The sequence below is a fragment of the Bufo gargarizans genome, chromosome 4, assembly GCF_014858855.1.
Source record: "Bufo gargarizans isolate SCDJY-AF-19 chromosome 4, ASM1485885v1, whole genome shotgun sequence".
NCBI classification, from domain to species: domain Eukaryota; kingdom Metazoa; phylum Chordata; class Amphibia; order Anura; family Bufonidae; genus Bufo; species Bufo gargarizans.
The window spans coordinates 264,762,236-264,789,536 of record NC_058083.1 but is presented as its reverse complement, the minus strand read 5'-3'; the positions used below and the strand labels follow the sequence as shown (position 1 = coordinate 264,789,536).

General features: G+C 42.9%; 1 protein-coding gene across 1 annotated transcript in view; it reads right to left on the bottom strand.

The window, feature by feature from the left end:
- The window catches only part of BCKDHB (branched chain keto acid dehydrogenase E1 subunit beta), a 198,222-nt gene that overhangs the window by 158,848 nt on the left and 12,073 nt on the right, over positions 1 to 27,301 (bottom strand). Inside the window, exon 3 of the mRNA XM_044290010.1 lies at positions 17,506 to 17,574. Within this exon, the coding sequence (XP_044145945.1) occupies positions 17,506 to 17,574 (69 nt within the window). The remainder of the gene's footprint in view (positions 1 to 17,505; positions 17,575 to 27,301) is intronic.

The window sequence follows — 27,301 nt, the reverse complement described above, 5'->3', positions numbered from 1 at the left end:
ATTAATGTTAAAACTTTAGAGATTCCAAGGGAGTTTCAGTCCATTTTTGGGTATGGGAACAAAAAATTACAAACAAAATAGTGGGCAAGTTAAAAAAAAAAAAAAATACAGATTATTAAAAGAATGAATAAACATATTAAAAGATGCCATCCGAGACTAATTTTTGCTAAATTGAAAGGAATGTGTTCACGGTGGATTTTCTTTGTTTTAACAGGAAAACTTCATAAACTCTGAAACATTCTGCATGAAACAATGATGTTTTATCTGGCACCAAGCATGGTAAACCACTGCTATTTACTATGAAGCGTTTTGGACTTCAGCTCATACAATATTTATAGTAAATAATGGCACATATTACAACCGTCTCTGTCCAATCCTTCTACGTGCCAATAATAATAGTCAATCAGCCAAAACATCAGCTACCAAGTTCAACAGGATATGTTTCTGTGAACTGGCACATTCCAATTACAGAACAGATCATTTAGAATTTAGGGATATAACAACCCACAATGATGACAGTTCAATATGAAGATACCTAGATAGGCATGCGTGAAGATAGGCATGCGTGATGCCGCTCCAAGTCTATAGGACTGTTGAAGATAGCTGAGTATAAGTGCTTGACTATCTCCAGCAGTCCCATAGAGTTGAATTGAGAATTCTCATAACCAAAGGGGTCTCCAGTGGTCAAACCTCTGAAGATAAGATACTTATCCCCTCTCCTGTGGATAAGTGGAGAAGTTTGTGCAACCAGGTATAAAGGTTTAAAGAGGTTATCTTTGTAATTAGGTTGGTTCTTGGCTTGGTTTCCATTTCTCCACCTCATCACAGATTGTTTTGTGCATCAGGGTCCATTAGGGAATGAGAAGTTATGGATGTAACTCAGCTTTCCTGATTTTCTCCATTTTTCTCATTCACAAAAACTACAGCAGTTATAGCCAAGACTAGCTGTCATAAATGATGGGAACCAAATATCAGATAAGAAGATATTCACAGGGCCGTGATTTCAACAAATATACTCCGAACAACATGAAAATCACCTTTAACCTTCCATTGATGTGGTACACATGGTAACCTTTCAAACTACTCCCAGTTAGAGAATTGTTCCTTTCATGAGGGCAACACAAATCTGAACAGGTTATTGTCATTTCCAGTTCAGTTCTCTGCATTTTAAGATTATATTTAGGGATGAGCGAATCGGGTTTGGTTCCAAATGGTACCTTGAAACCAAACCCGAGTTCGGGAAATGGTTTTATGCGAATCGACTTCAGATGTTTCATCCAAAGTGGATTCGCTCATCCCTAATTATATTACATCTTATATATGAACTTGAATCTTAGCTCTTATTATTTGTGTTGCATTGAGACATGGATGCGCCCCTTGGGTCATCCTCAAGAAGTAATCAAAAAAGACTATAAACCTTTATTTTTATATTGACAACATATTCCACAGCACTTTATAATTTAAAGGGGGTTGCCCCATCTGAGATATTGATGGCATGTCACTAGGATATGCCATTAATGTCAGATGAGGGGATGAGAACTGCACCTATCTAGAGAACAGGGGCCCTGAAGTAAAGGAGAGCACACCGCGAATGCCCAGCATGCTCTCTATTCATCAATATTGGAATCTTGGAAATAGGGAGAGTACTCACCAATTTTCAGAAGTCCCACAGCGATGAATGCAAAGCGCACCATGCAAGCATGGCCACCACTCCGTTCATCACTATGGGACTGCTGGAAATAGCCGAATCAGCACTTGGCCATTTTTGGAGCTCCAAAGCTGTGAACAGAGGATGGCTGAGCATGCAAATTTGCTTTCTGTTCATTTTGGAGGTCCCAATCTAGAGATAGGAGCAGGTGCACCAATCTGACAATCTACTATGGTACTCTATAGCGGGGACAACACAAAGCTGCGCGAGTCAGTCAACCATCTAGTATACATGCAGAGACAGATATGAAGGAGTGTGAGAGACAGTGCTGAAAGAAAAGACTGGGTTCTTAGGAATAATCTAGATAGGGGTATAAATGGAAAATCTGGCAGCAGTAATAGAAGACAAATTATGGAAAGTGATACTCTAAGTGTTGGTATCAGACGCTTAAACTTGTGAATGTTAGGAAATAATTTGCTTTCCTGGGGTAGTGCATTCCAGAGAAATGATGAAACATAAGAAAAATCCTCAACTGGTCTTTATTAAAAAATTTTAACCACTATATCTGTGCAGCTTTTACCATTTAGTATAAGGATCTCAATTTCCACTCTGTTCCATCAGACAGCTTAGGGTACTTTCACATTAGCGGCAGGGAACTCCGGCAGGCTGTTCCGGCGGGTGAACAGCCTGTCCGATCCGTCCTGCCGCTAGTTCACGTGTGCATGCAGTACTTTTAGTCCGGCTGCCTCTCGCCATGCGTTGCCGTGGGGGCATATGTGAACTAGCAGCAGGACGGATCCGAGAGGCTGTTCACCCGCCGGAACAACCTGCCAAAGTCCCCTGCCGCTAGTGTGAAACTAGCCTTAGCTGATGGCACCTTATCTCTGACCTAATAAACACTCATTATAGTTGAGTCCTTATCTTACTGATAAGAATGAGGCTTGAGGCGGATTTACATGGGACAATTCTGCAGCCGATTGTCAGGAAGTAAGCGATTTTTCCCGACAGTCGGCTGCTCGTTCAGTGAAGGAGACAGCTGCCTTAACATTCAGCCATCTCCTTCACTGCTATTGCGATCCTTCATCCATTCGCTGTTTAGACCTCACATTCTGCTTCCCAGATACTATGATCAGTGGTGCCCCTATGAACGACAGGATCACTCATCGGGTGATTGTCGGGAACGACCGTTAGCAAGAACGGTCGTGCCCGATAATCTGGACAATTATTGGCTCGTGTAAATGCAGCTTTAAATAAGTGTTTATGACCATTTAGTAATTTAGAGATAAGGTTTATTAGATGACTGGCACAAAGTGAAAGTGAAAGTATGATTCACTCAGCTAAATAATTAATCCTTTGTGACAGAACGGCTCAATATTCTTAATTAAAACTAAAAAAATCCTCTGAAGATGTATACAGCCTTTAAAACAGGCAAGAAAAGCTTAGCTTATAGAGGAGGCCACTTGTAGATCATTGCTAGAACATACAGCATAAGTACAGATGAGGGAAGAGGTGGTGCAGCGATGTGGTGAGCTTTGTGGGAGGATTAAATCCTAAAGGGAATGGACAACTAGTGCAGTAGCCGCTGCTTCAAGGAGCGATTTCTTGAGTGAAACACTAAGGAGTAATGAGTGATAATCGAGAACGAATTAGAGCAACAGTTAGTGTTGTCAATGATGCAAAGGTTTTTGGAGGGGCAGGTGACATGATGAAGCAAGTAAGTAAGTATAGGGAGTAAAGGACAAACAAGAGGCAAACATAACACTAAGATAGTGGGCATGCTGCCTAGGGGTTATGGTAGTGCCCCACACTGTAAGACTTCTTTTACACGGGCGTCATATTTTTGGCCCGGATAAGAGGCGGGTGGGTTGAGGGAACACGCGCAATTTTTCCGCGCAAGTGCAAAACATTGTCATGCGTTTTGCACTCGCGTGAGAAAAATCGTGCATGTTTGGTACCCAAACCTGAACTTTTTCACAGAAGTTCAGGCTTGGGATCGTTATTCTGTAGATTGTAATATTTTCCCTTATAACATGGTTATAAGGGAAAATAATAGCATTCTGAATACAGAATGCTTAGTAGGTGATCAATTGAGGGTTAAAAAAAATAAAAAAATTAACTCACCTTCTCCTCTTGATAGCATAGTTCCCGGTCTCTTCTTTACTTCTTTAATAATGAACTACCGGCTAGGACCTGTGGTGACATCAGATCACATGCTCCAATCACATGGTCCATCACCGTGGTGATGGACCATATGATTGGAGCATGTGATCTGACATCACCACAGGTCCTTTAGCCCACAGCTCATCATTAAAGAAGTAAAGAAGAGACCGGCAACTACGCGATCAAGAGGAGAAGGCGAGTTAATTTTTATTTATTTTTTTTAACCCTCAATTGATCACCTACTAAGCATTCTGTATTCAGACTGCTATTATTTTCCCTTATAACCATGTTATAAGGGAAAATAATACAGTGAATAGACTGTCACCTAGCAACCATGCGTGAATATCGCACTGCATCCGCACTTGCTTGCGGATGCTTGCGATTTTCACGCAACCCCATTCATTTCTATGGGGCCTGCGTTACGTAAAAAACGCAGAATATAGAACATGCTGCGATTTTCACGCAACGCATAAGTGATGCGTGAAAATCACCGCTCATGTGAACAGCCCCATAGAAATGAATGGGTCCGGATTCAGTGCGGGTGCAATGCGTTCAACTCACGCATCGCACCTGCGCGGAATACTCGCCCGTGTGAAAGGGGCCTAAGGCTTCGTGTCTGTATTCCAGACTGCTAACCATGGGTCAGTAAAATACAGATACCTGCCATGTGCATGCCACGTTTTTCTAACTCCCATCAACAGAAAGGGCTATTCTGGTCCACAATTCTGCAGAACAGTGACACGGATCCGTAAAAAATACAGGTGTGTGCATGGCCTCTAGAAATGAATGGGTCAGTGACTCAGTGTGCTAAACTCAAAAATTGGGGATAGCACAAGGATGAAAAATACAGTTGTGTGCATGAACCCTAATGGAGATATTACATTTAGGCAAGATGGTAGATGTAGGGAACACAAGAAACTCCGATTTCAAAAGTTTTTTCAGGGACAGGTTTATATATGAGGTGTCAGTGTAAAGATGGTGCTGAAAGCCAAATCTGCTGATAGTTTCTCAAACATGGAACCTAGGATTGAACCCATCAGCAAGAAGACAATTATAGCAAAAGACACTCAGAATGAGTAAGTAGCATCAGGAACTTACCAGCCATTATATAAAAGTGTGTAAAAAGAAAAAAGAAGATGCAAACTATGGAAATGGAAAATGAAACACATGTGTTCTTCAAGAGTTCTGACATGCTGAACTACCTTTCCAAAGGTCTTTTCACAGAAGGTTGCATTATAAAGTTGGTTAAACAAAGCCAATATTCATAAAATTTAAGTTTAACACCACGTATTACCTGACTGAATTCTGTTCAGCTCACTTTTGCCCAAGAAAACATTTTTAATCCATAATTAAGTACAATAGATCTGGAATGAATACTAGATTAGATGAAGTCACACTGGAAGGGAAGATGCTTTTTGATCCCGTTCCTAAAGCCTTTTCCAACACAAAGAAAAAGAGGATTCATCTTAATTAAAACCTGAACATTACTACCAATGTGAATAGGAAAAATGGAAACCGGCTGCAGTTTTCACTCGATTTTTTTATCGCCTAACCATATAAACATGTCTTTCCTATAAACTAATAACAGTTAACGAATTCAAATGAATTCATGCATGGAGAGTCGACTTGTGGAAAGGTCACCACGACCCTTATTTTATCACGTTACCACTTTAATTAGCTTATGTGTAAGCACTTCACACACAATGAATTACCAAGTCTAACTACTGGTGAGATAACTTCATAAATGGTATGATATATGACAGGATAGGTCTACAGTGCTGTATCTGAGGAAAAAAGTGTCCATATTTTTCTAAACCTGGAAAAACTCGTGAAAGAAAACCTGTCGAGAGATTCATGCTGCCCGAACCACGGCCAGTATAAAATTCTGACAGGATCTCTCCTCACAGAGCTATGATGCTCTGAAGCTCTGTGACTTTTAGACTGAGTTCACACGGGGGATGCGTGAAAATCGCAAGCATCCGCAAGCAAGTGCGGATGCGGTGCAATTTTCACGCACGGTTGCTAGGAGACGATCGGGATGGAGACCCGATCATTATTATTTTCCCTTATAACATGGTTATAAGGGAAAATAAAAGCATTCTGAATACAGAATGCATAGTACAATAGGGCTGGAGGGGTTAAAAAAATAAATAATAATTTAACTCACCTTAATCCACTTGATCGCGCAGCCGGCATCTCTTCTGTCTTCTTTCTTTGCTGTGTGCAGGAACAGGACCTGTGGTGACATCACATGGTTCGTCACATGATCTTTTACCATGGCGATGAATCATGTGATGGCCCATGTGATGACCAGAGTGACGTCACCACAGGTCCCTTTCCTGCACACAGCAAAAAAGAAGACAGAAGAGATGCCGGCTGCGGGAGCAAGTGGATTAAGGTGAGTTAAATTATTTATTTATTTTAACCCCTCCAGCACTATTGTACTATGCATTCTGTATTCAGAATGCTATTATTTTCCCTTATAACCATGTTATAAGGGAAAATAATACAATCTACCCAGCAGCTAATCCAAACCCGAACTTCTGTGAAGAAGTTCGGGTTTGGGTACCAAACATGCCGATTTTTCTCACGCGAGTGCAAAACGCATTACAATGTTTTGCACTCGCGCTGAAAAATCGTGCATGTTCCCGCAACGCACCCGCACCTTTTCCCGCAACGCCCGTGTGAACTCATGCTTAAAGGGGTGTTCCAATTACAAAAAAATAAAAACTACTGCATTATATAAGTCAGATGATGATGATGTTCTAAGTGCATTTTGACTCCTCCAGTGTAACGATGAGCTGTGAACCGTACCCTGTGTTTACATCCCACAGCAAGACTCGCAAGGAGCGTCTCCAGCATCAGCTCTCTGCCTCTCCTTCCCCTGCCAGCTCTAACAGATCCAAGCCTGCTTGAAGCCCTGCTGGACAAACCCCACCCTAAGACATGGCAGTCTCCAAGGTCCAGGAGAATGAGCAGGACACCGCCCACAGAGACAAGGTCATTGATGATGTCATGTCTACAATGCATTGCCACAACTCAACTGTAGACATTATGTCATCGGGACAGTGAACCAACACAGGGGAAAATGCCAGGTGGCTGATATGGAGTGCGGAAAACAGGCATAACATATAAACAATCACTATTAGTAAGTGATAACGCGTGTTCCCTGTCAATTGATGCTGAAAAGCAAAACTGGAATACCCCTTTACAGGGGACCTGTCATCAACTTTGTGCTGCTCATACTAACGGCAGCATAAAGTAGAGACAGGTGAGTTGATTTCAGCGGTCCATCATTTAAAAGTTAAAAGTAAGTGGTTGCTGAGAACCAAAATCACAATCATTGCAGACTGGGCCTGGAAAAGAGTCCCGGCCACCTGAGAAGAGTCCTGGTTATTCATGATCTCCTGCCCACCTGCTGATGACTGACAGTCTTCTACCTAGTTTTCTCGCTTTCTCTCTAGGAGAGAACTTCCAATCATCAGCAGATGGGTGAGAGAGCAGGAGATTAAGTATAACCAGGACTCTTCTCAGGTGGATTTGACTCTTGTCAAGGCCTGGGCTGCAATGCTTATGATGCTGGTTCTCGGCAACCACTTACTATTAGCTCATGAGTGGTGACACACCGCTGAAATCAGCATTTCTGTCAATATTTTATGCTGCCCTCAGTGAGGTCAGGATAGAGTTGATGACAGATTCCCTTTAAGGCTACTTTCACACTCGCGTTTGGGCGGATCCGTCATGGATCTGCACAGATGGATCCGCACCGATAATACAACCGCATGCATCCGTTCAGAACGGATCCGTTTGTATTATCTTTAACATTGCCAAAACTGATCCGTCTTGAACACCATTGAAAGTCAATGGTGGACGGATCAGTTTTCTATTGTGCCATATTGTTTCAGTGAAAACTGATACGTCCCCATTGACTTACATTGTGTGTTTGCCTCTGCATCATCAGGCGGACACAAAAACGCTGCAAGCAGCGTTTTGGTGTCCACCTCCAGAGCGGAATGGAGGCAAACTGATGCATTCTGAACGGATCCTTATCCTTTCAGAATGCATTAGTCTGTTTTGGACCAGTTCTGAGAACCCTGAAATGGATCTCACAAACGGAAACCAAAACGCCAGTGTGAAAGTAGCCTAAGAGACATTTCAAAACAAAGCTGGAGAATGGTGGACGATTCTTCTGTTTTCCCAGCTTGATTGCTAGGTCTTTTCCTATATACAAGTAGGAAGAGGCATAGGCCCCCTTTATCTCAATGGTGGCCAAGAGGACCATTTTGGACTACACGGTGGCAGTAGGAGGCGGAGCTGGAATACCTTCATTTTCTTATGCTGTAAGGGCACTGCAAAAAAAATATAAAGAATGCCATGCCGAATACTCTCGCTGTATACCTCCAACATCTGTCCATAATTCAATGTGAACGGCGCTAAGTGATATCTGACAGTAGTTTCTAGGGATATGCTACTCCACTACCAGTCCATACTAACAGCATGTCGCTAAAAAAACTATCTGTTTCTCATCTTTCTTATATGATAATTCAGTTTTCAAAAATAGGAGACTCTTTAATTGGTCTCTGAAACTTAAATTAACCCTCATTATCCTGGACTGGGAGAATTCTCTGTGTAGAGAAAGGATATCCTACTTTTTGTCTTTAGAGAGCAGCTACATGGGCAATAGAAACAATGAACAGGATGGGACCCATTTGACTTCTATGGGAGAGTTTTCTAGGCATGTCCTGTGACCTATTGTTAATGGTGGATCCTGTGGATCTATATAGAGGTGTTACATTGCCTTTAAATTCTGCTTGTAGTGATAATGGCTACCGAAAATATACACATTTTCTTTAAAGGCGTTGGCCAGGATTAGAAAGATAAGGCCATTTTATACATATGTCCATGAATTTTACCAAGTATTACAGCTCTGCTCCATTGGAGTGAATGGGGCCGAGCTGTAATACCACATACAACCTGTGAACAGGTGTGGTGCTATTTTTGCAATAAAGCAGCCATCTTTTTCTTGTCCTAAGAAAACCCCTTTAGAGAGGACCGGTTACCACCAAATGCAGTTGAGGCAGCATGTTATAGAGCAGGAGGAGCAGAGTATACATTTATATCTCTTTCTATACTAAAGACCACCCCATGCATAACTATCAGTGACTGACAGCTATCTCTGCATACACACTTAGGGTACTTTCACACTAGCGTTTTTCTTTTCCGACGCTGAGTTCCGTCCTAGGGGCTCAAATCCGGAAAATAACTGATCAGGATTATCCCCATGCATTCTGAATGGAGAGCAATCCGTTCAGAATGCATCAGGAGGTCTTCAGTTCAGTCTTTTCGACTGATCAGTCTTTTTAGAAAACCGTAGCCGGATCTGGCCTTTTTCCCATTGACTTGCATTAATGCCGGATCCGACGGCGTGTGTTCGGTCAAACCGGATCCGGCTTTTGCATGTTAAACCCGAAAAATGTTTAAAAAAAAAGTTGAAGTCCATAAATGGCGGATCCGTTTTTTCCAATGCATTTTTTCATTGTGATCAAAATCCTGATCAGGATTCAAATGTAAATCAGTTTTCACACGTTTTTCCAGATCCGGCGGGCAGTTCCGGCGACGGAATTGCATGCCGGATTCAAACAACGCTAGTGTGAAAGTAGCCTTACACAGAGAATGCTATCAATTACTGATAACACCTCTCCTGTCTACAGCTATCAGTGACTGACAGCTATCTATGTATACACACTTACACAGAGAATGCTATCAGTCACTGATAACACCTCCCCCTATACAGTGACTGACAGCTATATTTGTAAAGATACTTACACAGAGAATCCTATCAATCACTGATAACACCTCTCCTGTGTACAGCTATCAGTGACTGACAGCTATCTATGTATACACAGTTACACAGAGAATGCTATCAGTCACTGATAACACCTCCCCATGTACAGCTATCAGTGACTGACAGCTATCTATGTATACACACTTACACAGAGAATGCTATCAGTCACTGATAACACCTCCCCCTATACAGTGACTGACAGCTATCTCTGTATACACACTTACACAGAGAATACTATCAATCACTGATAACACCTCTCCTGTGTACCACTGTCAGTGACTGACAGCTATATCTGAATACATACTTACACAAAGAATACTATCAATCACTGATAACACCTCTCCTGTGTACAGCTATCAGTGACTGACAGCTATCTATGTATACCAACACTTACACACAGAATGCTATCAATCACTGATAACACCTCTCCCTATACAGTGACTGACAGCTATATCTGTATACACACTTACACAGAGAATGCTATCAATCACTGATAACACCTCTCCTGTGTACAGCTATCAGTGACTGGCAGCTATCTATGTATACACACTTACACACAGAATGCTATCAATCACTGATAACACCTCTCCCTATACAGTGACTGACAGCTATATCTGTATACATACTTACACAGAGAATACTATCAATCACTGATAACACCTCCGCTGTGTACAGCTATCAGTGACTGACAGCTATCTATGTATACCAACACTTACACACAGAATGCTATCAATCACTGATAACACCTCTCCCTATACAGTGACTGACAGCTATATCTGTATACACACTTACACAGAGAATGCTATCAATCACTGATAACACCTCTCCTGTGTACAGCTATCAGTGACTGGCAGCTATCTATGTATACACACTTACACACAGAATGCTATCAATCACTGATAACACCTCTCCCTATACAGTGACTGACAGCTATATCTGTATACATACTTACACAGAGAATACTATCAATCACTGATAACACCTCCCCTGTGTACAGCTATCAGTGACTGACAGCTATCTATGTATACACACTTACACACAGAATGCTATCAATCACTGATAACACCTCTCCCTATACAGTGACTGACAGCTATATCTGTATACACACTTACACAGAGAATACTATCAATCACTGATAACACCTCCGCTGTGCACCAGTCAGAAAAATGTATTATATATCATTTTATGGGAAAAGATTACGGTAAGTAAATCTTGTAATTTAGACATTTATATTGTCACTTCAGTTGTACACAGAAGTGTTATTAATTAGGGATAAGCAAATCTACTTAGGATGGTACATCCAAAGTTAATTTGCTAAAGACGTTGTTCTTATACTGTACGGAGTTCCCGATCCGTATAGTATTAGAATGTATTGTCCAAGGTACCACTAGGAACCAAACCAGAGGTCGGTACCAAGGTTTTTTACAGTAATAATTCATTCCTGAAGTTATTAGATGAAGCCTTGCACGACTTCGCAAAGTAATAACTTCGGCTCATCTGAGCCAATACATTCTAATACTGTACGGAATGGGATCTTCTCTGTGTAAGTGTGTATACAGAGATAGCTGTCAGTCGCTGATAGCTTTACACAGGACGTTCTTAAGTTCAGAAAAAGCAGATGTATAAAATTAGAAGTTTTGCTGAATCTTTTCCTATAAAACTATATATATCAGTCTGCTCAGCTGCTCCTGCATTATAACATGATGCGGGCAGATTGTTTGTGGCTGACGGGTCCTCTAAGTTTCTTGGAAACTGATGGAAAATAAAGTCAGAAGTAAGAACTGCAATTCTCACCATCACTTTGTATTAGAATGTCTGCCACAATAAAACTAAAGAATTCCAATTTCACGTGGAATTCATCCCATACTGATGTACATAAATAAACACACATCTCAATATACTAAATGGGACCTCTCTGAGATAGGAGATTGGACTCATTCTACAGAAAACAAGGCACAATTAATGGAGTTTTCCAGGACCTAGATATTGATGGCCTATCCTCTAGATAGGTCATCAATATCTGATTAGTGAGGATCAGACGCCCCACTGATCAGCTATTTCAGGCATCTGCCGGCGTCTGAAAATATACCGCAAATGGAAGGCTCTGTCCAATGTGTAGTTTCAAGGTGCTAGCAAACTCCATCTCACCTGCCCTTCACCTGGATTGGAGATTGGCTGCAGTACCCTGGCAGGGCCACTACAAAGTGCACACAGTCTTCTGCTTCCAGCTCCATCAGCTGTATTGTCTCCAGCACCAGCTGATCAGTAGGGCTGCCGGGTGCCGGACCCCCACCAATCCCCTATCCTGAGGACAGGCCATCAATAGGCAAGTACCGGTAACCACTTTAAAGAAAGACATTTCCAATGAATCTGCATAACTACAGCAGGTGCCGAGAAAAATCCAGGCCATGGGGGCCCAAGGCCCATGAAGTTACATAGTGATAAGTGGCACTTGGTGGTTTGCCCAGGAGTGCCACGATATGCCTCATCATTTTAGATTCCAAACGCTAGAAATATGTAGTCGGCATGTCTAACAATGCCTTGTGTACCTAAGTCAGTAATACAATATCAGCAAACAACATGAGGACAAATATGTAACATATACTCTGCATATCCAATAATGGATACAAGCCTATGTACTTATTTCTTCCATGTGATCTCCCGACTCATTTATATTACAGAGTGAACCTTAAACATTTGAATCTGAAGATAATTCACAGAACATTGTAGACCTGGAAAGTAGCTATTCTAGCTCTTAGGAAACTAAAGTCAGGGCGCCACCTGGTGACCATATGAAGGCACAGCAGTGACAAACCTCCTCTGTATAAAATGGATTTTTCTCGAACCACAGATCATAAATGCTTCAGTAATATGTATACTGACGATTAATTTCTGTCTGCAGATGCATAAAGCATAGGTTCACTGCTGTGGAGAAGAGATGAATTCTGGCTTATACAGTAGGAAACTGCAGATACATCATTTCACTAATGGATTTCTCATTTTTGGACCTCCGCAATCTAGGAGTGACCCTACAACAGAGCTGGGTAGCATTCCCTATTACTGCATTGAGAGTCTTTGTGTCTGCTGAATCTGATCGCTCCCCTCCCCAAAAAACATTGGTCTGCTCCCTTAGGCCAAACACGCACGAGCGAGTTCAACGCGATAAACTCGCAGCGTGGGTCAGTGTCAAGTCCCGTTATGACCTCTGCTCCTCTGACAGGATTGCACAGCATTAGGGCGCATTCACACGGCCGTAGTGTTTTGCGGATCTGCAAAACGTGGATATCGGCCGCAACGATAATAGAAAATGTCTATCTTTTTTTGCGGGGCTGCAGAACGGAACCACAGATGCGGACAGCACACGGTGTGCTGTCCACATCTTTTGAAGCCCCATTGAAATGAGTGGGTCCGCACCTGTTCCGCAAAATTGCGGAACGGGTGCGGACTCATTCATACGGCTGTCCAAATGAGCCCTTATACTGATTTATAAAGCTGTGTCCCCCTGCAAGACCTGGAAACTATTGTATTACACTGACAGCATTATTTCGTAGACTCTAGGCCTCTCTGTTGCTGTACTCTCCTGCTCATGAACAGTCTTCATAGTTGTAGCAGTGATGCGCATGAATGTTCGTGAGAGGAGCGCCCCTGTGAAGTGAAGACTTGAAGCCTGGGAAGGGACAACCACACTCACTAGGCATGCTCAGGAGAGTACAGCAATGAAGAGCGTCCGATCTAATGAGACCTGTGGATGACGTACCCTGCTTGAGGGAACATCAACCAAGCTGCAGGAGGCGGGGGTGGAGAAAACTTGACCCAAAAGAGGAAAATCATGGTGATGATTTCCTTGACTTGAACGGGCTCATTGCACAGCAGAAAGAAGATTAAAAGTGTATTTTCAGCGCATTTAATAGTTAGGAAACAGCAAAAAGGACTACCGTACTTCCAGAGCCCCATAAATACAGAATAAGGGACTACAAGCAGTTGAAATGGCATATCAGAAATGATAGGTTCCCATTAAAGTGAATCTGTCAGCTCCAAAACACCCCCAAACTAGAGGAAGCAGGTGTATAGTATAAGTGGTGCCAAGTCCAATTATGTAATTTTTATCTTCATACTCGCATTCTGACTCTGTGCTCCCACAAAGCAGCAGCAAGATGCATTTAGAGGACTCCTGAGCTCACACACATAATGGAGAGGACTCAGAGAGGAGTCCTCTCAGTGCGTCGTACTGCTGGTTTGTTGGAGCACAGCGTCAGAAGGCAAGTGAGTATGAAGATAATAATTGGACTTGGCACCACTTACTCTATTCACCGCGTACCCTGGTTTGGGGGGGTGGGGGGGTTCAGAGCCCATAGATTCCCTTTAAAGGATAAAGAAGCCCTCCACCATTAGGCCGGCTGTGATCACAGCCAGACTGGAGGAGGAGAGGAGGTCGTGCTGGTAGGTTGCAGAAGGACTATGAGAAACACGGATCCTCTATTCTAGTATAACTGTGCATAATGCCTGGCAGAGGGTAACATGGACTGTGCACGCTATTAAACCTCCATTAGAAAGCATACTTGCTTTCAAATTAGGGGGGGGTCTTTTTCCAGTAAAGAGTGAAAATATCTAAATTTTTATACATTTGTGAAAAACACATTTACTCTCAATGTCACCATAAAAAATTGTTCTCAATTACTTTTACAAAGCAAACCATTATGACAAACCAGGGTAAAAGCTGGGCTCCTGCATGGCACACGGGGCAGCATTAAAACTATGTTACTTTGTGTCTTATAACCCTTATCTCTAAATTACTAAAAGGTCATAAACACTTATTTAAAGAGGACCTTTCATGTCTGTTTGTTTTTAGCTGCCACCCTGCCTGTTTTTTTCAAATATCGCTCTTGCGCCCCCCTACAGTTTTCTCGCTCAGTATGTTAATACTGGGCATCGGTACAGGTAGGAGGAGACCCCAGGGTTTCTCAAGAGGATTCTCCTTCTCCCTGGCTGTGTTGCGATCCAATCACAGTGGAGAGCGTCACAGCCAGGGAGAAAAAAAAAAAAAGCTTACCGCTGTGATTGGATCGCAACACAGCCAAGGAGAAGGAGAAGCCAATTGAGAAACCCGGGCGTCTCCTCCCCCCTGTACCAATGCCCAGTATTAACATAGGGGGGCACAGCGGGGCGTAGGAGCGATATTTAAAAAAAAAACAAAAAAAAAAACAGGTAGGGTACCCCACAAGTAAAAGGTATTTATCTAAACTAAAAAAAATAAAAAATGAAAAGAACATTTAAGCCACATTCTTATCAGTAACATAAGAATGGAGTTTAGGAGGTCAGATCAGAGACAAGGAGCTGTCAATTAAGCTGCCTGACGGCAGTGAACATGGCATGCTACTAGAGAATCTCATGGCTGTACAGAGAAAAGGTGCTCACAATTTTTAATAAAAACCAAGTAAAAAATGATTTTTAGCTTAAAATGACTACAATGCAATAGAACAAAAAATGCCCCCAAAGGTGTACATAAGCCTTTAAGCATGCCCAGTTCGAAGATGCATTTGGATTCCTTTCTCGGCACAAGATTATCCCAATCACCAATACATTCAATAGCTTGAAATTTGATGTTACTCTCATCTCCCTGATGTGCAGCCCAAATGTGGTTTGCAATTGGTGTATCACTTTCATTTTCAATATCAGACATGTTCATCTAGTCTTTTTTGGAGCTGCCTGATAGTTTTCCCCACTTATTTGGCAGAACATGAACATGTCATCAGGTATATGAACAACTGATGAAATCCCTGATGTGGTAAGTTCTTCATTGCATTGAATACATAGATGAGACACCCAGCTGTATAAAATTGCATGCAGTACAATGACCACATTTAAGGCCACTCTCACACTTGTGTTGTCAATTCCAGTATTGAGGTCCGGCAGAGGATCTCAATACTGAAATAAACGGATCCAATTTGATTTTGCACATCAGGATGCGGTTGTGAGAAATCAAAACAGAAAAAAAACAGATCCAACACTATATACATTGAAATTCAATAGGTGACAGAATGCAGACGAAACAGAAGACGTCCTGATGCATCCTGTACAGATCTCTTTGCATTCAGAATGCATAAGGACTATTTAAAAAAAAAAACATTTCCGGTATTGAGATCCTCTGACGTATCTCGTTACCGGAAAACAACAACTAAGTAGCCTAAGAGTATCTTTGCGCGTCTGTTCCAGCCAGCTTTTCACCCTTGGAGTGGGGAACAGGAAACTATGCACCAGATGGCCTCTAAGATTCCTGCACCCCCTGAATGTAATTGCAGGGTAATCCGTAAGACAGTCCCAAATATCCTTAGCCTTTAGAATGCTCCAATAGGTCCTGAAGATTCTACGCACCCCCTCATGTTTAGAATCGAAAGAGCCTATTACACGAGTCTGCTCCATTGTCGCTTCTCATGATTTCTAAGCAAAAAGAGTCTATCATTAAAAACTGCTTATTTATTCCTTACCCACAGGCCTTGCGGATCCACAAAACACGGATGGCGTCCGTGTGTGTTTTGCAATTTGCGGAACGGCACAGACAGCCATTGATATAACTGCCTATTCTTGTCCACAAAACGCGGACAAGAATAGGACAGGCTATATTTTTTTGTGAACCATGGAACGGAGCAACGGATGCGGACAGCACACGGAGTGCTGTCCGCATCTTTTGCGGCCCCATTGAAAAGCATGGGTCCGCATCCGAGCCGCCAAAACTGCGGCTCGGATGCGGATCAAAACACTGGCCGTGTGCATGAGGCCTTAGAGACATCCTTCAAAACCTTATCGGGAAGGCCAATCTGCCTGAATCTTTTCCTCAGCTCACAGGCCCTAGCACTAAACTCATCTACTATGTTGCAGTTATGCCTCAATCGAAGGTACTGTCCCCTGGGTTACCCTCTTATGGGCATCGGGTGGCAACTAGTCCATTGCAGTAGACCATGTGTTGCTGTGCTTTTATGGTATACAAGTGTGTCAATATCACCATTTGCGGTTTGGTTGATCCAAAGGTCAAAAAAAGGTGATAGTTTTCTCCTGTATCATGCCATAATATGTATCATTTCCAATGGGGCCGGAAAAGATGCGGACAGCACACAGTGCTCAGTTCACCGGCACCCGCACTTCAATTCCGCGGCCCAATAGAACATGTCCTATTCTTGTCCGCAAACACGGTCAAGAAAAGGCATTTATATTATAGAATAATGCGGAACGCACGTGGCCGGTGGCTGTGTTTTGCGGATCCGCAATTTGCGGACCGCAAAACACTTGCGGATGTGTGAATGGACCCTTACTGGTTTGTTAATAAAATTATGTTAAATTATTCTCAGGCTACTTTCACATTAGCGTTTTCCATTCTGCTATTGAGATCCGTCATAGGATCTCAATAGCGGAAGAAAACTCTTCAGTTTTTGTCCCCGTTCATTGTCAATGGGGACAAAACTGAACTGAACAAAACGGAATGAACCAGAATGCATTCCGTTCCGTTTGGTTGCGCTCCCATTGTGGACAGAATAACGCTGCGAGCAGCGTTTTTCTGTCCGCGATGTGGTGTGGAGCAAGATGGATCAGTCCTGACACACAATGTAAGTCAACGGGGACGGATCCGTTTTCTCTGACACAATAGTAGACGGATCCTTCCCCAATTGACTTTCAATGGAGTTCATGATGGATCCGTCATGGCTATAACCGGATCCGTTCATGACAGATGCATGCGGTTGTATTATTGTAACAGAATCGTTTTTGCAGATCCCTGACGGATCAGTAAAAAACGCTAATGTGAAAGCAGTCTTAGCCTATTTGTACAAAACCATGTAAAGCCACAAGTAAATTGTCTTACCATATTTATCTCGCAGTCCAACAGTACATCTGAAGACCCCTCCAAAGGCAACATCCTCTCCGAATATCACTGTGAAACAAGAGGAACCGGTTCAGTAATGGTATAATAGTAATTAACATAGCAAAGATTAAGGTAAATATGTAAAGTCTATTTCATGGACAGTTTCCCCAAAACGTTTTCAGTAACGTAAGGATGACTTTTAGATGGCAATACATTGAGCTCCATCCAGCAATTCCAGCAACGTTGCCAATGATAAAACAAAGCTAATCCCCAACAAGAGATCACCTTTACAGTACTGATCAGAAAAATGGTGAACTCAGTTTAGACAGTAGTTAAAGGGGTTTTCCAGTGGTAAAATACTTATGGGTTATATTCAGGATAGGTCATGAATATCAGATCGGTAGGGGTCCTACTCCGGGCACCCCAGCTGATCAGTTGTCTAAAGAGGCAGAGGTGCTCCAGAGAGCCCAGTGGCCTCTTCCTAAGCCAGTAATGTCACATTTACACATTTATCAGTCACATAGCCCAGCAAATGGGTCTGGGCTGCAATATTAAGCATAGCTACTAGGGATCGACCAATATTGATTTTGTTAAGAGCCGATACTGATAATCTGTGAACGTTCAGGCCGATAGCCGATAATTTATACCGATATTCTGTACATTTTCATTTTTGAAAAAAAATAAAAAATTCTTGCACAAATCTGCTGAAAATGAACATGTTTATTATGAACGTGTAGCTTTAAAAAAAAAAAAATCTCTTTCTTTTTATTTATACTTAATATTTTGGTGTTTTTTTTTTTTTTTTTACTAACTTTTAGCCCCCTTAGGGGCTAGAACCCTTGTCCTATTCACCCTAATAGAGCTCTATTAGGGTGAATAGGACTTTACACTCTCCCTGCTGCTCTGTTTTTTATGCACACAGCAGCAGGGAGCTGACTACGGCAGGCAGGGCTTCAGTAGCGTCCTGGCCGCCATGGTAAAAATCGGAGCCCGAGGCTTACACTGCTGGGGCCCCGATCAGAAGCTGCCAATGCCACCAATGAGGAAGAGGGGACCCTGTGGCCACTGCCACCAATAATTAATACTGGGGGGCTTGGGTGGGAGGGCGCACTGCGCCACCAATGTTTTTAATACTGGGGTTGGGTGGGGGGGGTGCACTGTGCCACTAATGAAGATAACTCGTCCATTAATTCATATACAGGAGGCGGGAGCTGGCTACAGAATCATTTAGCCACACCCGACCTCTATGAGCGGTAGCTGCGATCGCTGGCAGTTAACCCCTCAGGCGTGGCAGGGGTTAACTGCCACGGATGGCAGCTACTTGTCATAGAGGTCGGGTGCGGCTATGTGATTCTGCAGCCAGCTCCCGCCTCCTGTTGAATTTGAGTGAATGAGTGAGTGAGTTAACATCATTGGTGGCGCAGTGACCACAGCCCCGTCTCCTCCTCTTCTCCTCTCTCATTTCATTGGTGGCAGCGGCAGCAGCGGCACAGGGGGGAGGGAGACACTGCTTCCTTCTCCCCTGTGCTGCTGAGGGAACACGGATCAGGCTGGCAGCACGATCCTTGTTCCCCATTTGTTATCGGCATATCGGAAAAATAGATGCTGATACCGATAACTTTGGTATCAGCCAATAATATCAGTAAAACCGATAGCCATAATACAATGTAAGGTGCAGTGTGGATGCTGCAGCACTCACCGAAGCACTGCAGCTTCAAACAGATGATCAGTGGTGATGGACCTCAGGTCATCAATACTGTATTACCAGAAAAACTGTTATCCAGGAATTAATATTGATGACCTATCATGCAAAAATAACCTAAAAACTCTCTCTGATCAATACCACACAACAATTTTACACAAAACCTCACGCAAAAATAAAGTTTTTTCTGCCTTGCTACATCCTAAGACCCATAACTTTATTTCTCATTCTACAAGCTCTACGAGGGCTTGATTTTTGTGGGATGACTTGTAGTTTTCATTGGTATCTTTTTTGGGGTGCATAACACTTTTTGATCTCTTTTTAATCTATTTTTTGGTCGCTCCATTACCATCTATTCTATGGCAGGAACTCTGTTTCAGTCATGGCATCACAGATATCATTTTCCAGAGCATTTTGAATGATTGCTGTGGGCAACATGGTCAGTGTTCCTCTTAGATAGATAGTTTAGATAACAGAAGTCCTGTATGGTCCGCAGCATATTGGACACCAGAGCGTAAGACATAAGGCCTCATTCACACGAACAATGGCAGTCTAGGGTTGTATTCAAAAACACATTTTGTTCATTTTCATGACCCAACAGCCTGTATACAATTCAAGATGGCCATTTTTAACACTTCATGAAAAAGGTCCGTCCTTTTAAAATGGGGCCACTCCTGAGCACCGTGGGGGGTGCCATAGATGCCAGGTTTCTTCTGTTTTAAACACCAGACACCCAGAGGCAATGTTCGCGATTGTCAATAATGGTCCTAACAGCTCCCCCGCATGGCAATCAGGAGAGTCGTTCATTCCTTGTGGTAGCCTTGGTCCCTCTGAAAAATCCAAGGCTGCCAAGTAGTAGTTCCTATGAACACCCATTGCAGTGCTTATTTTCTTCAAGCGGGATGCGCCTGAGGTCCCGCACATGCGCTCTTCTGTTTCATTTTCAGCGTCTGCATGGTGGCCCAATCTTCAAGCAGTCAATTTCCATAAGCCAACTGGGATGAATATAGTTTTGTTTGTTTTTTTCTAAATTTTCCAATGGATGAAACAGTCAGAAGACACTGTTGGAGACATGAAGACTACAGCTGTGAGGTACTGCAGGCGGTTGGGGAAGAATTATAGTGATGTCAGGTTCCCTATAATTCTTTCCAAAGTTTACATGTTTTTAAGTATTAAAACACAAGAAAACTATATAGATGTGCCATTGTTGCAATCGCACTGACCCGCAGAATATAACAGGTCAAGTTCTACCACAACACCATAAAAATGAAACAAATAAAATGACAGCAGAATTGCGGCTACACATGTTCACTGCTCTGGTGGATGCCATTGTCATGTCGATCACGTCAAAGAAACACAATTTCACCCAATTTAGATTTTTTTAGGCTCCCAGGGCATTGTATTCAATACAAAATGGTGACATTGGAAAGTATAACTTGTTCAGCAAAAAACAAGCCCCAAACAACTATCTGGAAATGTAATGACTCAGAGTGGCATTACCAGTTCTGCACCTCACTACTATTTCCTATGGTTAACCTAATGTCATTCTGTGTATTTATTTCCAGGTCCTATATAATGTGCATATCTTTTTCCATGTAAATGTTTATGTTATCATGTAATGTGCCTGGTTCACCAGTAGGTGGCAGCATAAATGGCAGAGCTACAGGCCCAGAGAATGGAGCTTTCCCTTCCATTCTACCACCCCCTCTGTGGTGTGGTGGGCGTGTCCCACTTGCTGCAAGGAGGGAGGTATTTAGTTTAGAGTTAGTTTAGCTTAGACCTCTTTCACACGGGCGTCATGTTTTTTGCCCGGATAAGAGGCGGGTGCGTTGCAGGAAAATGCGCGATTTTTCCGCGCGAGTGCAAAACATTGTAATGCGTTTTGCACTCGCGTGAGAAAAATCGCGCATGTTTGGTACCCAAACCCGAACTTCTTCACAGAAGTTCGGGCTTGGGATTGATGTTCTGAAGATTGTATTATTTTCCCTCATAACATGGGTTATAAGGGAAAATAATAGCATTCTGACTACAGAATGCATAGTATAATAGTGCTGGAAGGGTTAAAAAAATAAAAAAGTTAACTCACCTTAATCCACTTGATCGCGTAGTTCCCGGTCTGTTCTTTGCTAGCTGTGGGCTGAATGACCTGTGGTGACGTCAGATCACATGCTCCAATCACATGGTCCATCACCATGGTGATGGAGCATGTGATCTGACGTCACCACAGGTCCTTTAGCCCACAGCTAGCAAAGAACAGACCGGGAACTACGCGAGCAAGTGGATTAAGGTGAGTTAACTTTTTTATTTTTTAACCCTTCCAGCACTATTATACTATGCATTCTGTAGTCAGAATGCTATTATTTTCCCTTATAACCATGCTATAAGGGAAAATAATACAGTGAATAGACTGTCACCTAGAACCCATGCGTGAAAATCGCACCGCATCCGCACTTGCTTGCGGGTGCTTGCGATTTTCATGCAACCCCATTCACTTCTATGGGGCCTGCGTTGGTGGATTATCGCACCGCAACGCACAAAGAGGAGCATGCTGCGATTTTCACGCAACGCATAAGTGATGCATGAAAATCACCGCTCATGTGAACAGCCCCATAGAAATGAATGGGTCCGGATTCAGTGCGGGTGCAATGCGTTCAACGCACGCATCGCACCCGCGCGGAATACTCGCTCGTGTGAAAGGGGCCTTACCCCCTTGTATAAGCTGCACTTATACAAGCTGATAAACAACGCAAGTTTGTGAGTGTTCGCGTGTTTGTTAGCAAGTGTGTGTTTGTATTGTGTGTGACTTTAGATTACATGACGTAAGATTCTTATCACTGCACTATATTGTATTTTTCTCTTTCCTTGCATAATCCCCATTTAGTATGTGTTCCATTATTGACAGCGCAGTCCAGTGCACGTCTTATCTAATGTATGCAGTCCTGGAACAGCCGTTCAAGGGTGTATATCTTTGTTCAAAATGTGAGCAAATTGCCCGTTTGGAATCGCACATCGAGTATCTAAACGGGCGAATTTCAACACTCTATGGGGTAGATGTGGGGGAGGAGGGTAGCGAGGGGGCTCAGGAAAGTGAGGTAGCTAGCTGGGTAACAGTTAGAAAGCGGGATAGAGGGAAGAGTGTCAGGGAGGCTAGCCCTGGTGTGACACACCCCAACAAGTTTGCATGGTTGGCAGATGAGGGGGATGTCGGTTCAGGGAGACAACTAGTGCAGCCGGACACTTTCTCTGCCAGTCAGTGAAATGTCAGCTCCAGTAAGCAGGGGACCAGGAGAGCAGGGCAGGCCAGACAGGTGCTGGTAGTGGGAGACTCAATTATTAGGGGTACAGATAGGGCAATCTGTCACAAAGACTGGGATTGTCGAATGGTGTGTTGTCTTCCTGGCGCATCGCAGATCAGGTTGATAGATAACTGTGAGGGGCTGGAGAAGATCCAGCGGTCATGGTCCATATCAGAACCAATTACAAAGTTAGAGATAGATAGACCGTCCTTAAAAATTATTTTAGGGATTTAGGTCACAAGCTTAGGGCAAGGACCTCAAAGGTAGTTTTTTCCGAAATACTACCGGTACCACGAGCCACACAAGAAAGGCAGCGGGAGATTAGGGAGGTTAACAAGTGGCTCAAGAACTGTAGTAGGAAGGAGGGGTTTGGGTTCCTGGAGAACTGGACCGACTTCTCTAGGGATGGACTGCACCTCAATGGGGAAGGGGCAGCTGTATTGGGGAAAATATGGCTAGAAGGTTGGAGGAGTGTTTAAACTAGAGACTGGGGGGGGGGGGGGGAGTAATTACGTTATAGGATGGGAAGACTTGGAAACTGAAACTTGTATATCTCATAAAGGAAACAGGTTCTTGGCAATAACCAAAGACAATTACCTTTCCCAACTGGTTCAGGACCTGACTAGAGGGACGGCCATACTGGACTTAGTGTTAACCAATAGACCTGATAGAATAACAGATGTGCAGGTTGGGGGACACCTGGGAAATAGCGACCATAAAATAATAACCTTCCAATTGTCATTCAAAAGAGTATTTCTTCAGGGAGGAAAAAAAATACCAAACTTCAAAAAAGCTAAATTTAGCCAACTAAGGCTCCTTTCACACTTGCGTTCAGAGCAGATCCGTCTGGTGTCTGCACAGACGGATCCGCTCCTATAATGCAGACGATGGGATCCGTTCAGAATGGATCCATCTGCATTACAGTTTAGAAAAAATTCTAAGTGTGAAAGTTGCTCAGATGGATCCGTCCAGGCTTTACATTGAAAGTCAATGGGGGACGGATCCGTTTGAAATTGAGCCATATTGTGTCAACTTCAAACGGATCCGTCCCCATTGACTTACATTGTAAGTCTGGACGGATCCGTTTGCCTCCGCACGGCCAGGCGGACACCCGAACGCTGCAAGCAGCGTTCGGGTGTCCGCCTGCTGAGCGGAGTGGAGGCCAAACGGTGCCAGACTGATGCATTCTAAGCGGATCCGCATCGACTCAGAATGCATTAGGGCAGTATGGATGCGTTCGGGTCCGCTTGTGAGAGCCTTCAAACGGAACTCACAAGCGGAGCCCCGAACGCTAGTGTGAAAGTAGCCTAAGAGAGGCCATAGGCCTAACTAACTGGGACAAAGTCCTCAAAATAAAAATGCAGCCACAAAATGGAATATTTTTAAAGGCATCCTAAAATCTAATTGTGAGAGGTACATACCTTATGGGAATAAAAGGTTAAGGAACGAGAAAAAAACTATGTGGATAAATAGAACTGTAAAGAAAGCAATAAATGACAAAAAGAAAGCATTTAAATTACTAAAACAGGAGGGTAGTGAGGAAGCACTGAAAAACTATAAGGAAAAAAATAGAATATGTAAAAAACAAATAAAAGCAGCCAAACTAGAGACCGAGAGATTAATTGCCAAAGAGAGTAATACTAACCTTAAAATGTTCTTCAATTATATAAATGGTAAAAAGTATAAATCTGAAAGTTCCGGCCCTTTACAGAGTAATGAGGGGGGAGAACTGAGAAAAGTCAAGCGTGCAGCTGCCAAGATGCCACTTGCCACCAGTTTGGCCATATTTCAGAGCTGCAACATCACTGGAGTGCCCAAAAGCACAAGGTGTGCAATACTCAGAGACATGGCCAAGGTAAGAAAGGCTGAAAGACGACCACCACTGAACAAGACACACAAGCTGAAACGTCAAGACTGGGCCAAGAAATATCTCAAGACTGATTTTTCAAAGGTTTTATGGACTGATGAAATGAGAGTGAGTCTTGATGGGCCAGATGGCTGGATTGGTAAAGGGCAGAGAGCTCCAGTCCGACTCAGACGCCAGCAAGGTGGAGGTGGAGTACTGGTTTGGGCTGGTATCATCAAAGATGAGCTTGTGGGGCCTTTTTGGGTTGAGGATGGAGTCAAGCTCAACTCCCAGTCCTACTGCCAGTTTCTGGAAGACACCTTCTTCAAGCAGTGGTACAGGAAGAAGTCTGCAAGGTAAGAAAAACATGATTTTCATGCAGGACAATGCTCCATCACACGCGTCCAAGTACTCCACAACGTGGCTGGCAAGAAAGGGTATAAAAGAAGAAAATCTAATGACATGGCCTCCTTGTTCACCTGATCTGAACCCCATTGAGAACCTGTGGTCCATCATCAAATGTGAGATTTACAAGGAGGGAAAACAGTACACCTCTCTGAACAGTGTCTGGGAGGCTGTGGTTGCTGCTGCACGCAATGTTGATGGTGAACAGATCAAAACACTGACAGAATCCAGGATGGCAGGCTTTTGAGTGTCCTTGCAAAGAAAGGTGGCTATATTGGTCACTGATTTGTTTTTGTTTTGTTTTTGAATGTCAGAAATGTATATTTGTGAATGTTGAGATGTTATATTGGTTTCACTGGTAAAAATAAATAATTGAAATGGGTATATATTTGTTTTTTGTTAAGTTGCCTAATAATTATGCACAGTAATAGTCACCTGCACACACAGATATCCCCCTAAAATAGCTAAAACTAAAAACAAACTAAAAACTACTTCCAAAAATATTCAGCTTTGATATTAATGAGTTTTTTGGGTTCATTGAGAACATGGTTGTTGTTCAATAATAAAATTAATCCTCAAAAATACAACTTGCCTAATAATTCTGCACTCCCTGTAAACTGTGTAAAGTAATTTACACGGAAGAGGACAGTATACTACTACAGAGGGATCTGGATAGATTGGATGCTTGGGCAGAGAAATGGCAGATGAGGTTTAACACTGACAAATAGAGATGGCCTTGCGGTTCGCCCGGCGGTCGTTTCTTTGACCCATGACACATCCATCAGGTGGTACAGGACAGCCAATCGAGACGTTTCAGCACATGGACATACCCCCTACCTTATAAATAAACCTGATCTGGCCGCCATTTTACATTCAGTGTTTTGCCAGTGTAGGGAGAGATTACTGTGTGGAACAGGGACAGGCTATTAGGACACCAAACACTAGCTAATAGGTCCACAAAACTCATTTTAAGGACTGGTATAGGTGTGCTATCGATAGGTGTGATACACAGAGGGGTGCGATATACTTATAATATACTTTTATAATGAGTCAAAAACACATAGATCTATATAGTGATCACCTGGAAGTCAGGGGCCTAGGGGCTTACTAGGGCCATTTTTATATAGGGTGAGGGTCCGGACGGGGTCGCTCTTATCAGGGCGGGTGGTCTGTGGTTAGGCTATCAGGGCCAGAATAGCACCCCCCTGTAGGGCAATATCAGGGACAGTTCTTTGCCCACCCTGTCCTTCAATACGACATCATCATCTAGCCCAGGATAGATGTTTTTTTGCTTTCCCTCCTGGATTCATCGATGTGTACTGGAACCCCCCGGATTGTGGTAGGACATATGGTTTCTGATTTGGTGCCGCCGAGCACCTGATTTAGTGCCGCCGAGCACTTAATATTGCCTACCACATCTATGCTTTTTGCTTCACTTTAATAATTTAATTTATTTTCATTTTGAGGGATATCTTTTCCATTCACACTTCCGCAAAATGTATCTGTAAAGAGTAAATCAAGGCAACTGGACGTACTGTAGATGTCTTGAAAATGTTTCACTCGTTCTTCCAACGAGCTTTCTCAATTCTGAGTGACTGTACAAGAATTCTCTGGGAATAAATATGTAACTGAATCAACATCTGGTAATTATACCCAGCATGGGGTCAAAGGTGTTGATTTCATTATCCTAATTGGAGTCAGTAGGTGATAAAGACTTCCCAGAAAAAGGTGTCAAGACAGCATTGTATGTGGCACACAATAGATGTCTACCCCCCCCCCCCCCACCTCTATTCAAGCTTGGCTGATATAATGTATAATGACCTCTGACCCCATGCTAGGTATAATTACCAGATGTTGATTCAGTTACATATTTATTCCCAGAGAATTCTTATACGCGAAAAAATTATATTGCCGATATTTTGCATTGAAAAAAAATAATGAATGGAGATCACAAATTCGAATAATACAACTTGAATGGGTCCGTGGTCTGTCTGCACCGCAAAAAAATATGACATGTCACATTTATTTGCGGTACGGAACAACGGAAAGAAACACTACGGAAGCACTCCGTAGTGCTTCCGGTGTTCTGTTCCGTGACTCTGTTCCGCATCTCTGGAATTGCGGACCCATTCAAGTGAATGGGTCCGCATCTGTGATGCGTGGTGCACACGGCCGCCCAACGACCGTGTGCATGTAGCCTAAGTTGGTTACAGTGAAATGAGAAAAATATATAAATAAAACTATTGTTTAGAAATAGAAAACTGAAAATTGGCATGTGCGCATGTATTCACCCCCTTTGTTAGGAAGCCCATAAAAAGCTATGGTGCAACCAACTACCTTCAGAAGTCACATAATTAGTGAAATGATGTCCACCTGTGTGCAATCTAAGTGTCACATGATCTGTCATTACATATACACACCTTTTTTGAAAGGCCCCAGAGGCTGCAACACCTCAGCAAGAGGCATCACTAACCAAACACTGCCATGAAGACCAAGGAACTCTCCAAACAAGTAAGGGACAATGTTGTTGAGAAGTATAAGTCAGGG